We start from the raw sequence: 13908 nt of genomic DNA on the forward strand, positions 1-13908 counted from the left end.
TGCATAAAAAAAAGACTAAGTAAATTAAGACAAATCACATTAGATTACTGAATTGACTGGTCTTGGGCCACATCCCAAATAGCACCCTATTCCATTTATAGTACACCACGTTTGACTAGGAACCTGTTCAAAAGTAGTGCACTACATAGGGAATAGGGTGTCATTTGGGAAACGCATTTGGTCTCTCATACAGAAGCAGCAAATGAATATCCAATCACCAGAAAGACAATTGTAATCAAACCCCATGAAGCATATTGATCTGCAATTAGAAGGCCTGAAATTATCACACCAAACAAGTGCCATTTGCAATTGGTCTAGATTTCCCTATGAGAGCTTTGCACACAGCATAGCATAGCAGAAATGAATGTTGAATAGGATTTTTAGGAAATTGAGGGAGATCTACTGTAGCTTTAGTTAAAGCAATAACAGCAACACCTGTTTTCTTCATTATGAATGATGCATCAAATCAATGGAGACTGCAGTCTATCCAATCACTCTGACTGTCAAGAGTGAGACACTTATTTAACAGACCCAGGAGAATAACAGTCTAAATCAATGGGAGTAAAAGGCACAAAAAAACGTAACAAAATGTGGAAAAAGTCAAGTGGTCTGAATACTTTCCTAATGCACTGTACATTTACATTATTCAAAGACATAAAGCTGTGGGTTACCTCGATATAGGCTGTCTCGTTATTTGCGTCCTTGATATGGGGGAACCAGTCTCTGGGAGGTTTGGATAAGTGCTTGGATTCAGTCACAAACCACAGCAGCTTTGGCCAGCCTGGTTGGAGATAGAGAGATAGAAAGAGAGACAGAATAATTAAAGATAATTATTAGGACCAAGAGAAAAGTAAAGACAACCATAAAGGAAGTCAAGGCATTAGAGAGCCAGTCAGAATCTGCCATTTAATGTGATGTGATTACCCTGACGCGATCAATGACCACTCATCCCTAATGAGGCTGGGTCTGCGTTCCAAATGACACCCTATTCCCTACAGGGGGCACTACTTTTGACCAGGGCCCATAGGGTGCCATTTGGGATGCAACCTGGGTCTGGCCCCAGTACTGTATATGGGGTTTCCACAGCCAGCCCTCTACTCAGCCCTGACTCAGGTTCTCAATCTATGCTAAAAGAATAGCTTTAAATCCGCTGTCTGGCATCATATTGCTATTTATACAGCCATTACTGAAGACAAGGCACAAGGCATTAATCACACTGAGCCCTCTCGCCCTCCTCCCTCTATCCTTCCTTCTCATCTCACTCACTACCCTATATTCCTCTCTCTCTGTTCCCTCTTGTTCTCACTCTCTTACTCCCCCTGTGTCCCCCTCTCTTTTTATCTCTCCCTCTCTCTCTCCCTCCTCTCCTCATCCATCTCTCTCACTTTCCCTGTCTGACTGCTCTGTTCTCTACGCAGTGGGACATTCTATATGCACTATGTCAGGATCTGCTGTCTACTACAGCAAACCTCCCATCCTATTCAATCCCATTACTCTGCTGCCTCCCTGCCTTTCCTTCCATTCCAATAAGTCTCTCCATTTGTTTCGGAGGGGAGCAATAAAATCACTGAAGCCCGGGTGAAACTAAAAACCTGTTTGATATCAGTGTTTAATTTCAATCCATGCTGGTACTACAGAACCTCATTCTGCGGTAGCCATATAAATATAATTCCATATTGGAATTCTATTTTTATGGGTGTAGCATCTCATGAAAACCATCTGACCATCTCACATATGACAGCATATGACAGGAGCACATCATCCGGTGATTTGCTACACACATTGACACTGTCACTGACCTTTGAACTGTGGAATTTCCCCCGTGGGACTCTTAGGAAGGCCTTTATGGCAGGCGTCGCTCGTCAAGGCAACCGTCACCCCACAGCTCCCCAGCAGAAAGCCTATCTGCTGGCTCCCTGCATCCTGGAGAGGGAAGAGAGACAAGGAGAGAGGGAGAGAGGGAGAGAAAGCGAGAGCGAGAGAAAAAGAGAGAGAGAGAGGGACAGAAAGAAGAGAGAATTTTTCATATTGTACATTGAGCACGTGTTTATAGTCAGAGTTTTCATAAATCCAATCAATTATCATAATGCAAAATACAGTACTGTACAAACATCATATATCAACATGTAAGGGATACTGTGAAACCCCCAGTCTTTGCTCTGGTGTTTTACGACTATCAAGAGTGCATATTTAGGTTAGAAAAACACAGTGATATTATCCCACTGTTCACACACTGCGTGGTCATGTGTCGCCTGCTCTCGCTCTCAGACAGTGTGTGGGTAGAGGAATAAACCCACACAGGCTCATATGGAGTAGATAGTAACACTAATAGAAGGAGGCCCTGCAGCTCTGACATCACTGCCTGTTCTGCTCTGTGGCTAGGGGGTTTCCTTTTCCTACACTACAGTATACAGCCACTCTGTCTCAGCCTCTCTCCATCACAGCTGCTCTCTCTGTCTCAGCCCCCGTCTCTCTGATAAACTGGGCCCACAGCCCTGCCTGTCTTCCTGCCTGCCTCTCTTCCTGCCTGCCTGCCTCTCTTCCTGACTGGCTGCCTGCCTGCCTGCCTCTCTTCCTGCCTGCCTGCCTCTCTTCCTGAATGGCTGCCTGCCTGCCTCTCTTCCTGCCTGCCTGCCTGCCTGCCTCTCTTCCTGACTGCCTGCCTGCCTGCCTGCCTGCCTCTCTTCCTCACTGGCTGCATCAGCTGAACCTGAGTCAGCGAAATAGCAAATTGAACTGGGACAGACAAGGAGATGGAAAGAGACAGCAGAGAGAAAGCAGAGGGAGAGAAAGAGCAGAAAGAAAGAAGAGGGATGTGTGAATGTGTGTGAGTAAAGCAAGATGGGAAAAAGGCAGGTGTGAGTGGTGGTAGAGTGGGGAAACACTCCCTAGCGTCACACGGTGATGTCATTTTGAATACTGAATAGCTCCCCTTGTGTTTATGCTAGAGACTTATCGTTTCTAGTAGTGGCTGCAGCTCAATCCCCTCTTTCCGTCAATATAAAGCTTGCGCCTACTCCATAACATGGGGCTTGTAATAGCGGTCTTTTTCTACACATGAGAGGATGCGGACAAGAAAATTGCCACAAAATCGTCTGTAAAACCTGAAGCGTTTGAGCTACAAACTAAAGTCACCACCATCGAACGATGAGAGACTCACGAGCACGACAAGCTTTACGTCAATCGTCTGAACTCTGTTGCGGACGTCCTAATTTCGAAGAGGTCTTCTCACAAACCTGACTGTCCAGGCCGAACCATTGGAGCTGCAATCTAATATGTCACCAATATCAGATCTCTGCTTTCTCCGTTCCCTACATACTGTAATATCAAGAAGAATGAGACCTTCACAATGAACTGAATTGCTTGCCACATTTTCCATTACTATTGTAGCATAACATAATAAAATGGTTTGAGGAACAGATGAATGGTCCCCGCTTGAGTGTGATTCCTACAGTATACAAGTACAATATCAGCGAGTTTCCCCCACAGAGAGTGAAACTACAAAGTCTTGTTTAATAATGCCAATTGGATCCAGATGCTGAAGAGCCATATTGGCCGTCTGGTTTCTCTACAGCACTCCCCAGAGATATTACACCATGACAACTGTAAGCAAGGAAAGTAAGCCTTTTCCGAGCCAGAATAGCCCATTGGGCTCAAGCTTGTCTCCTGTTTCTGTAGCGTGAGCCAGCTTTGACATACAAGTACACCCCCTGGACAGGACTTTAGTCACACAACTGTGTTAATAAGCCAAGTTACACCCTCATCCAGAGAACCAAACGCTCCCAAATCACTTTCCACTGTTGATCATCCTCCAGTTATCAGGATGACTTCAGCGCCAGCCTCACTGCCTGAGGAGGCATGTTCCTCTGTCTGACTGACCCTATGGGCCATGGTCAAAAGTTGTGCACTATAGAGGGAATAGGGTGCCATTTGGGACAAACTCTGTGCTCTTGCCCTGTAGCGTAGCACACATCAATGGGCCACTGACTGCTATCTCTCTGGATGTCCTCCACCTCCCCCAGACCCCCAGACCACCTCCCTATGGCCACGATTAAAAGCTTCGATCCTCTGACTGAACTACAGAGCCAGATCTGGTCAAAGCAGCACAGGCAGGCTGAGTCACACTAGGACGTGAGCTGCCTCATAAGAGAAGAACACACCACCTACATCTAGGAGCCTCTTTTGTATTTTTATTTCAGCTTAATTTACATTAGGTTTATTCTCATTGAGATAAAATCTATTTTACAAGACAGACATGTTCACTTGCAAAAAAATCCCCTTAGTCTTCTGGTTCTACACACTGCTAGGCTACAGCTATTCTCCACTTTGACCACCAACTCTACTATTGCTCTGTTGCCCTCAGCTATGTTTAGACTGTTGTGGTCCATGATTGCTGTGATCTAGTGTACTATAAAATAGATGGCTCTCCTATTCTTAACACTTTGCCCAGTCATATTCAATAGAACTACCTTTCTAGGGCTTCTGATGCTTCTAGCCTTGATATGCATTTTTGATAACATATCTACAGTATTTCACTTTTTAATGTGGATAGTATTGCTTACTAGGTGTTGTCCAATGAATTCTGTAACCACTCCCTCTTCAAATTAGAGTTTTTAAAACGTTGTTTCCATTGAACATTGAAATAAAGGCATTTTAATTAATTCTATGAAGAGTGTCTTGGTCCTCCTTTCTTTTTGATGAACAACTCTACTAACTTCACTAGAGAAAGGACCGGACTGATCTCCTTAGAACAGGGATGGGCAACTGGCGGCCCGCCAACCCCCATTTGAAGGTCCTCGGATCAATTCCCCCCCCCACACACACACACAAAACAAAAGCATAAATGTTTTGGGGAACTCAGTTGGGGTCTCAACTTACTGTTGAGAGTTAGAATAGTAGAATACACAAGGTGCAATTTCGAAATTTGGTTGTGCAGCTGCAGTTTTTCTCTTATGTCAGTCACTGATAGTCAAGTAGCCCATGTTACCAAAATATTTTTAGATTGCTATGTTCATTTAGTGGCCAGCTATCTAAACTTGTTATCATGGTCGAATTACCGGCCGGGGTGCCCCCATTGATTGGTTTGGATATGGGTATGCAGACCCGTGAGCAACTGTAGCCTATCATGAAGAGTTCCGATTTTTCTGTGGCCCCCACCCCCATCAAAGTTGCCCATCCCTGCCTTAGAAGATACACTACATTACCAACAGTATGTGGACACCTGTTCATCGAACATCTCATTCCAAAATCAAGGGCATTAATATGGAGTTCGTCCCCCCCTTTGCTGCTATAACAGCCTCCACTCTTCTGGGAAGGCATTCCACTAGATGTTGGAACATTGCTGCAGTGACTTCAGCCACAAGAGCATTAGTGAGGTCGGGCACTGATGTTGGGCGATTAGGCCTGGCTCGCAGTTGGCGATTCATCCCAAAGGTGTTCGATGGGGTTGAGGTCAGGGCTCTGTGCAGGCCAGTCAAGTTCTTCCACACCGATCTCAACAAACCATTTCTGTATGGACCTTGCTTTGTGCACGGGGGCATTGTCATGCTGAAACAGGAAAGGGCCTTCCCCAAACTGTTGCCACAAAGTTGGAAGCACAGAATAGTCTAGAACAGGGTTCTTCAATTCCGGTCCTGGAGGGCCGAAACACCTCTGTTTTTCATCCTCTCCTTCTAATCAGGGGCTAATTCAGACCTGGGACACCAGGTGAGTGCAATTAACTACCAGGTAGAAATAAAAAACAGAAGTGTTTCGGCCCTCCAGGACCGGAATTGAAGAACCCTGGTCTAGAATGTCATTGTATGCTGTAGCGTTAAGATTTCCCTTCACTGGAACTAAGAGGCCTAGCCCGAACCATGAAAAACAGCCCCAGACCATTATTCCTCCTCCACCAAAATGTACAGTTGGCACTATGCATTTGGGCAGGTAGCGTTCTCCTGGCGGCAAGCTTTACACCACTCCAGCCGACGCTTGGCATTGCGCATGGTGATCTTAGGCTTGTGTGTGGCTGCTCGGCCAACGGTTTTTGTGTTGACGTTGCTTCCAGAGATCGTTTGGAACTTGGTAGTGAGTGTTGCAACAGAGGACAGACGATTTTTACACGTTATGCACTTCAGCACTCGGCGGCCCCGTTCTGTGAGCTTGTGTGACCTACCACTTCGCGGCTGAGCCATTGTTTCTCCTAGACGTTTCCACTTCACAATAACAGCACTTACAGTTGACCGGGGCAGCTCTAGCAGGGCAGAAATTTGACAAACTGACTTGTTGGAAAGGTGGCATCCTATGACTGTGCCACGTTGAAAGTCACTGAGCTCTTCAGCAAGGCCATTCTACTGCCAATGTTTGATTGTCTATGGAGATTGCATGGCTGTGTGTTTGATTTTATACACCTGTTAGCAACGGATGTGGCTGAAAAAGCCAAATCCACTAATTTGAAGGTCCACATACTTTTGTATATATAGTATAGCTACACACATAGCACTGACTGCAAAGGGGCATGTTTACAAGGCTACAGTACCTCTGCTCTTTTCTCTATGTGACGACATGACAGTTGACAGCCTACTGTCAACACTTATGAAGAGAATGAGTCCTATGACTGCCCGACCTCTTTGGGCCAAACGCTAACATTGCTTCACCTCTCCTTCACTTTTCCTCCTGTTATTCCTGAGTCCCAAACGGCACCCTATTCTCTATATAGTGCACTACTTTTCACCCTGGTAGAAAGAAGTGCACTACATCATAGGGAGCCATTTGGGACACACATTATGTACTAAAAAGGGGAACTCCACCTGTCTTTCCTTTCATTCTGCTGGCCTCGATGACCCAGGAGGACACACACGTACACCAGTGTGTGTGTGTGTGTGTGTGTGTGTGTGTGTGTGTGTGTGTCCTTACTTTTCTCGTAAGTGGCACTTCGATTGGCACAGGGACAACTTCTGCCAGGAGGCAGCCATAAAAGGCAACCATGAAGGCAGCCGGGTCGTTGTTGGGAAAGACCAGAGCCACCTGTGGACAGATGAATCACATAAAGGTCAGACAGAGTGAAGTGATAATTATATAATAGTAATGGGCAATCACCCATCCTTATACAAATGGTTGATTACCAATAGATATCCTGTAAACGTATTCTGATAATTGAACAGAGAATGGTTTAGGTCAGTGTTGTGATGTCGGACAGCCCCAAATATAGACAAAAATCTCCAAAATATGACATCCTAAGATATGAAAACAACATAAATGGTAAGTTTTCCGACTTGAAAGGAAATTTGAGTAGAACGTGGAAACACTTCATACACTCTGAAGGCACATTTATAGATCTTAGATTATCATTGGTTAAGATGCAGCAGAAAATCTATATGTCTGAAATCTCATCGCTCATTGTAAACTGAGGAGAGCATGACTAAGTCTTAGGTCAGTGTTGTCATGACAACAAGCCCCAAATACAGCCCAAACTCAAAATCTCCTAAAACATGACTACATGCCAAGTAAGATATGAAAGCATGCTGCTAACGTTATCATCCCATGAGCCCAGGGTCAGTCAGTCTGTTGAGTGACAGATTATCAGCGATGTCTAAACCGTGTTCACACAGGGGGCCTCTTTTCTCCTCAACACTGGAGCCACAAAATGAGGTGTGTGTCCCAAATGGCACCTTATTTCCTACATAGTGCACTACTTTTGACCAGAGCCCTATGGGCCTTGGTCAGAAGTAGCGCACTATAAAGGGAATAGGGTGTCATTTGGGACGCTGGCTTTGTCTACAAAGGGGCTGATTGATCTTCAGCAGCGATGCAGGCAGCCTTATCAGAACAGTGGGATTGTGACCTCTCAATGAGTATCTGGGCTCTTGCTCTCTCCCTCTCTCCTTCTCAAATTCAAAGGGACTTTATTGGCATGGGAAACATATGTTTACACTGCCAAAGCAAATGAAATAAACAAACAAAAGTGAGAAGAAATTCTCTCCCTCTCTGATAAAAGCTAATGCTATCTCCCCTAGACACTTCCATCTGCCTAGTGCAGCTCTCTCAGCTCCAGCAGGCCCCAACAGAGAGGAGCAGAGGAGGAGGAGAGCAGAGCAGAACAGCTCACTTATGGATAGATCACGTCACAGAATCACAATGCTTCTCAACACAAAAAAGGACAACTTCCTAGATCCAGGAAGCCAGGCTGTCATTGTAAATAAGAATGTGTTCTTAATTGACCTGCCTGGTAAAATAAAGGTTGAATAAATATAAATAAATAAAAATATCCTAGGTGTTGTATACAAATATCCTATTCAATAGATGTTCTATGTCTGGAGACAGTGGATAGAGTGTGTGCTTGGTGCTTTAACTTGATCAATGGTGGCGTCATTGGAAAGCTTATCTGGTGCTAGTGCATGTTGGATCAGATGTGCACCAGGTTGCATGCCGGCCTGGGAGCAGGAGTGATAACAGTGTGTGTGTGTCTGTGTGTGTGTGTGTGTGTGTGTGTGTGATAACAGTAAACTTAACACTAAGTGCTGTTAATGGCTCCCATGTTGGACAGAGAGCCATAATATACTGTAGCTCTGATTAGACAGCATCTGGGGCTGAAACAGAGTGCACCTCCCTGGATGGCACACAGCATTACCTTACTACATGTCCTCTACATTGTCTGAGTCTCAAATGGCACCCTATTCCCTATATAGTGCACTACTTTTGACTGGAACCCATGGCCTTATGTGCAAAAGGAGTGTCAATTATTTCTGGGTGCTGTTAAATCATTTTCCAGAGCTTTTCAATGTCACCCTGCAAAATGCTGTTTTTCCTCAATTTCTGTGTTGTTACCGTGTCAGCTGTGACGCATCCCATTCTGCTAAACCTCCAAGCACCTCTAGTGGGACTTATTATGGGCTTCAATAAACTATTTTTATGAAAAGCATAATCAACGCTACTTTATACTTTACAGGAAGGGGGTGGGAGAATAAACTTTCTGTACAGTAATTAACCATTCCTCTCTAGTTAACGAGGAAACACTGGCATAGCACCAGCTTGGTTACGTGATAAATGGCATCCTATTCCTTTTATGGTGCACTACTTTTGAGCATACGGCCATAGGGCTCTGGTCTAAAGTAGTGCACTTTAAAGTAAATGGGGTGCCGCTTGGGACACAACCATTGACTCAATTTCCTACCAAGCAAGCCAAGGGGAATAAACCTAGATGAAAGTAACAAAGCAACATCCTCAAAATAGGATGGATGCCGAGGAGACTTGAGTCAATGATAGCGTCTCAAATGGCACCCTATTCCCTATATAGTGCACTACTTCGTGCATTATGTAGAGAATAGGGTGCCATTTGGGAAGCAACCCATAGGTAATGGTTGCCTTTTAGTAATGCACAAGTACCGGTATATCAAATAGCAGAAAAAAAAGAGTGGAACATTATGGTTCTTCATTACAATCCTTACTCATAATTCAAAGCTGGCGACATGCTGTTTAAATGGATACTGTAAGTGGTAAATCACTTTCATTGGAGAAGAAAGGATTGCAGTAGTAAAGATAGCAGTAGTAAAGATAGTGAAGATTTAAAGGGAGAGCATACAGTAACTCTCAGATACTGTACGTCACGTGGAATAACATTCATGTTGGATAACATAACCGTAACAAATCCCAGAATGACTGCAGTAATACACACCAGGCAGTGTCCTGAGCCTGAACACAGGAGATTAAGCCTGGTGGCTGGTGCTTATCTTGGACCCTGGGGTGGACATGATGCTGCTTGATGCTCTGTAAGCCCCTCTTCTCTGAATGTAGACACAGGGGCTGGAGCTCACACACAGGCCTCTTCACCCACTCTCTCCTTCTCTCTTACCCCTGCCCTCCATTCATACCTCCCCATTCCCCCCTCCCTCCTACACCCATTCACTCCCTCCCTCCCCACCTCCATCCATTCCTCCCAACCTCCCACAATCCATCCCTCCCTCATCTCTCCCCACCCCCATCCATTCCTCCCTCCCTCCCCTCCCTCCTTCACTCACCCGGTCTCCAGGTCTGAGCATGGGTTCCTGCTTGCTCCCCAGCTTGTGGAGGATGTTATAGGCCACCTTAATACTCCGCGTCCACAGTTTTCCTACAGGGACCAATCAAAATAAACACAGGTTATCGATCTGATTCAGAGGCTATGGACCCAGGACAAAGATGGCAGCATCTTTGTAACAGACTCACTCCAAACAACCTCCAGAGGAAGAAGAGAGAGAGCACGTCAAACAGCACAGGAAATAATACAATGGAGGCTGCTTGAATAGGCCATGATTGGAAAGCACAATAAATGGATAATACAGTTTCTTATTGTATCTTATCTTAGGAATGTTTGGTTGGTTGGTAATAATGTTTTATCATGTTCCAGGACATAAAGTTAACTTGAACCTCCCTTTTTGGATGGTGAACTAAACTTTATTTTGAGCCAAGTATTTAACATTTCTCAGAACTGAGTAAAGCTCTTTAGTCTTCAGGTAACTGATAGGTTTCTGGGATAGGTGTTTCATTGGAAAAGTAGAATGCTCCATTCAGTATTGCTGTGTGTGTTGTGTTGGGTGACTGATGGCAGTTCTGTGTCTAATTCAACATGGCAGATGCAGATCTTATGCATGATCAATCTCCTGTAATGGTGTGTTGTTCTGTACTCCAAACGAATCTTTTGATTTACATCAGAATTAATGAACTGGGGAGGGAGGGAGGGAGCAGAGGGGACTTGAGCTTCAAGTGGGGGGAAGAAATGACAACAAAGAAAAAGCATTTGTACTAGTATCAGTGAGAAAGTGACTTGCCAGCATTGTATTCATTAGAGCACACCGTAGCAAAATGTTCAGATAGTCTATCCCTGTTTCAGTCTGTTTTCTTCCAGTTGCTGCCTAATGAATACGACCCAGCTCTCATCTGCCTGGTTACTGTAACTGTTTTCCCGATGCTGAGCGGAAGAGATAGCGGAGGGTGTTCCTTGGAGGTTTCTGTGCTTACATGGTGACAGTGTGTCTGTGCGATGGGTCCTGACTGTGTCTCTCAAACGGCACCCTATTCTCTTTATAGTGTATACATTTTCCCCAGAGCCCTATGGTCCCTGGTCAAAAGCAGTACACTATATAGGGTATGGGGTGCCATTTGAGACACAGCCTCTGGCTTTCCTTTGAGGGCTGACGGACTCAGTGGTGACATGGGGACTAGGTGACATCAGAACTGGCAGCCTGGGAAGTGATGAGTCAGATGACAACTCCACACTAGGGATGGGCATGAGTAATCGAGTACTCGAACGGACGCCAAAGCTCGATCTTTAACCAGAGATCACATTTTTTTCAAATACTGTAAAACTATTTGGTGGAATGTGCTTTGTGGCTGCCCGAACGGGCAAGTGAAATTGCACATCAATTTACTTTGACTCTAGTGTTCCATTTGTACACCAAACAGATGTCATGGCTGTAATTCATCACCATGCAGTGTTCAATGTGGAATTGTTTGGGGGTTTGTATCATTTGATTTACACAACATGCCTACCACTTTGAAAGTCAATACTTTGTAGAGACACCTTTTGCAACAATTACAGCTGCAAGTCTCTTGGGGTATGTCTCTATAAGCTTGGCACATCTAGCCACTGGGATTTATGCCCATTCTTCAAGGCAAAACTGCTCCAGCTCCTTCAAGTTGGATGGGTTCTGCTGGTGTACAGCAATCTTTAAGTCGTACCACAGATTCTGAATTGGATTGAGGTCTGGGCTTTGACTAGGCCATTCCAAGACATTTAAATGTTTCCCCTTAAACCACTCAAGTGTTGCTTTAGCAGTAAGCTTAGGGTCATTGTCCTGCTGGAAGGTGAACCTCCGTCCCAGTCTCAAATCTCTGGAAGACTGAAACAGGTTTCCCTCAAGAATTTCAATGTATTTAGCGCCATCCATCATTCCTTCAATTATGACCAGTTTCCCAGTCCCTGCCGATGAAAAACATCCCCACAGCATGATGCTTCCACCACCATGCTTCACTGTGGGGATGGTGTTCTTGGGGTGATGAGGTGTTGGGTTTGCGCCAGACATAGCGTTTTCCTTGATGGCCAAAAAGCTCAATTTTAGTCTCATCTGACCAGAGTACCTTCTTCCATATGTTTGGGGAGTCTCCCACATGCCTTTTGGTGAACACCAAAAGTGTTTGCTTATTTCTTTCTTTAAGCAATGTATTTTTTCTGGCCGCTCTTCCGTAAAGCCCAGCTCTGTGGAGTGTACGGCTTAAAGTGGTCAGATGGACAGATACTCCAATCTCCGCTGTGGAGCTTTGCAGCTCCTTCAGGGTTATCTTTGGTCTCTTTGTTGCCTCTCTGATTAATGCCTTCCTTGCCTGGTCTGTGAGTTTTGGTGGGCGGCCCTCTCTTGGCAGGTTTGTTGTGGTGCCATATTCTTTCAATTTTTTAATAATGGATTTAATGGTGCTCCATGGGATGTTCATTATAACCCAACCCTGATCTGTACTTCTCCACAACTTTGTCCCTGACCTGTTTGGAGAGCTCCTTGGTCTTCATGGTGCCGCTTGCTTGGTGGTGCCCCTTGCTTTGTGATGTTGCAGACTCTGGGGCCTTTCAGAACAGGTGTATATATACTGAGATCATGTGACAGATCATGTGACACTTAAAGTCCACCTGTGTGCAATCTAACTAATTATGTGACTTCTGAAGGTAATTGGTTGCACCAGATCTTATTTGGGGGCTTCATAGCAAAGGGGGTGAATACAGTCGTGGTCAAAAGTTTTGAGAATGACACAAATACTAATTTTCACGAAGTCTGCTGCCTCAGTTTTGATGATGGCAATTTGCATATACTCCAGAATGTCATGAAGAGTGATCAGATGAATTGCAATTAATTGCAAAGTCCCTCTTTGCCATGAAAATGAACTTAATCCCAAAAAAAACATTTCCACTGCATTTCAGCCCTGCCACAAAAGGACCAGCTGCCATCACGTCAGTGATTCTCTCGTTAACACAGGTGAGTGTTGACGAGGACAAGGCTGGAGATCACTCTGTCATGCTGATTGAGTTAGAATAACAGACTGGAAGCTTTAAAAGGAGGGTGGTGCTTGAAATCATTGTTCTTCCTCTGTTAACCATGGATACCTGCAAGGAAACACGTGCCGTCATCATTGCTTTGCACAAAAAGGGCTTCACTGGCAAGGATATTGCTGCTAGTAAGATTGCACCTAAATCAACCATTTATCGGATCATCAAGAACTTCAAGGAGAGAGGTTCAATTGTTGTGAAGAAGGCGTCAGGGCACCCAAGAAAGCTTGCTCAGGAATGGCAGCAGGCAGGTGTGAGTGCATCTGCATGCACAGTGAGGCGAAGACTTTTGGAGGATGGCCTGGTGTCAAGAAGGGCAGCAAAGAAGCCAATTATCTCCAGGAAAAACATCAGGGACAAAAGGTACAGGGATTGGACTGCTGAGGACTGGGGTAAAGTCATTTTCTCTGATGAATCCCCTTTCCGATTGTTTGGGGCATCCGGAAAACACCTTGTCCGGAGAAGACAAGGTGAGCGCTACCATCAGTCCTGTGTCATGTGATGAATCCCCTTTCCGATTGTTTGGGGCATCCGGAAAACACCTTGTCCGGAGAAGACAAGGTGAGCGCTACCATCAGCTACCAACAGTAAAGCATCCTGAGACCATTCATGTGTGGGATTGCTTCTCAGCCAAGGGAGTGGGCTCACTCACAATTCTGCCTAAGAACACAGCTATGAATAAAGAATGGTACCAACACATCCTCCAAAAGCAACTTCTCCCAACCATCCGAGAACAGTTTGGTGACGACTAATGCCTTTTCCAGCATGATGGAGCACCTTGCCATAAGGTAAAAGTGATAACTAAGTGGCTTGGGGAACAAAACATCGACATTTTGGGTCCATGGCCAGGAAACTCCCCA

General features: G+C 45.0%; 1 protein-coding gene across 3 annotated transcripts in view; it reads right to left on the minus strand.

Moving 5' to 3' along the window:
- The window catches only part of LOC311099124 (disco-interacting protein 2 homolog C), a 249690-nt gene that overhangs the window by 44648 nt on the left and 191134 nt on the right, over nt 1–13908 (minus strand). For all 3 annotated transcript variants that reach the window (XM_084139778.1, XM_084139777.1, XM_084139776.1), the window contains exons 9-12: nt 9996–10087; nt 6895–7005; nt 1800–1923; nt 672–781 (exon numbers count right to left, since the gene is read on the minus strand). In XM_084139778.1, the coding sequence (XP_083995904.1) occupies nt 672–781; nt 1800–1923; nt 6895–7005; nt 9996–10087 (437 nt within the window). The remainder of the gene's footprint in view (nt 1–671; nt 782–1799; nt 1924–6894; nt 7006–9995; nt 10088–13908) is intronic.

Source organism: Coregonus lavaretus (genome assembly GCF_964263955.1).
Source record: "Coregonus lavaretus genome assembly, chromosome: 23".
In the NCBI taxonomy this organism is placed as follows: domain Eukaryota; kingdom Metazoa; phylum Chordata; class Actinopteri; order Salmoniformes; family Salmonidae; genus Coregonus; species Coregonus lavaretus.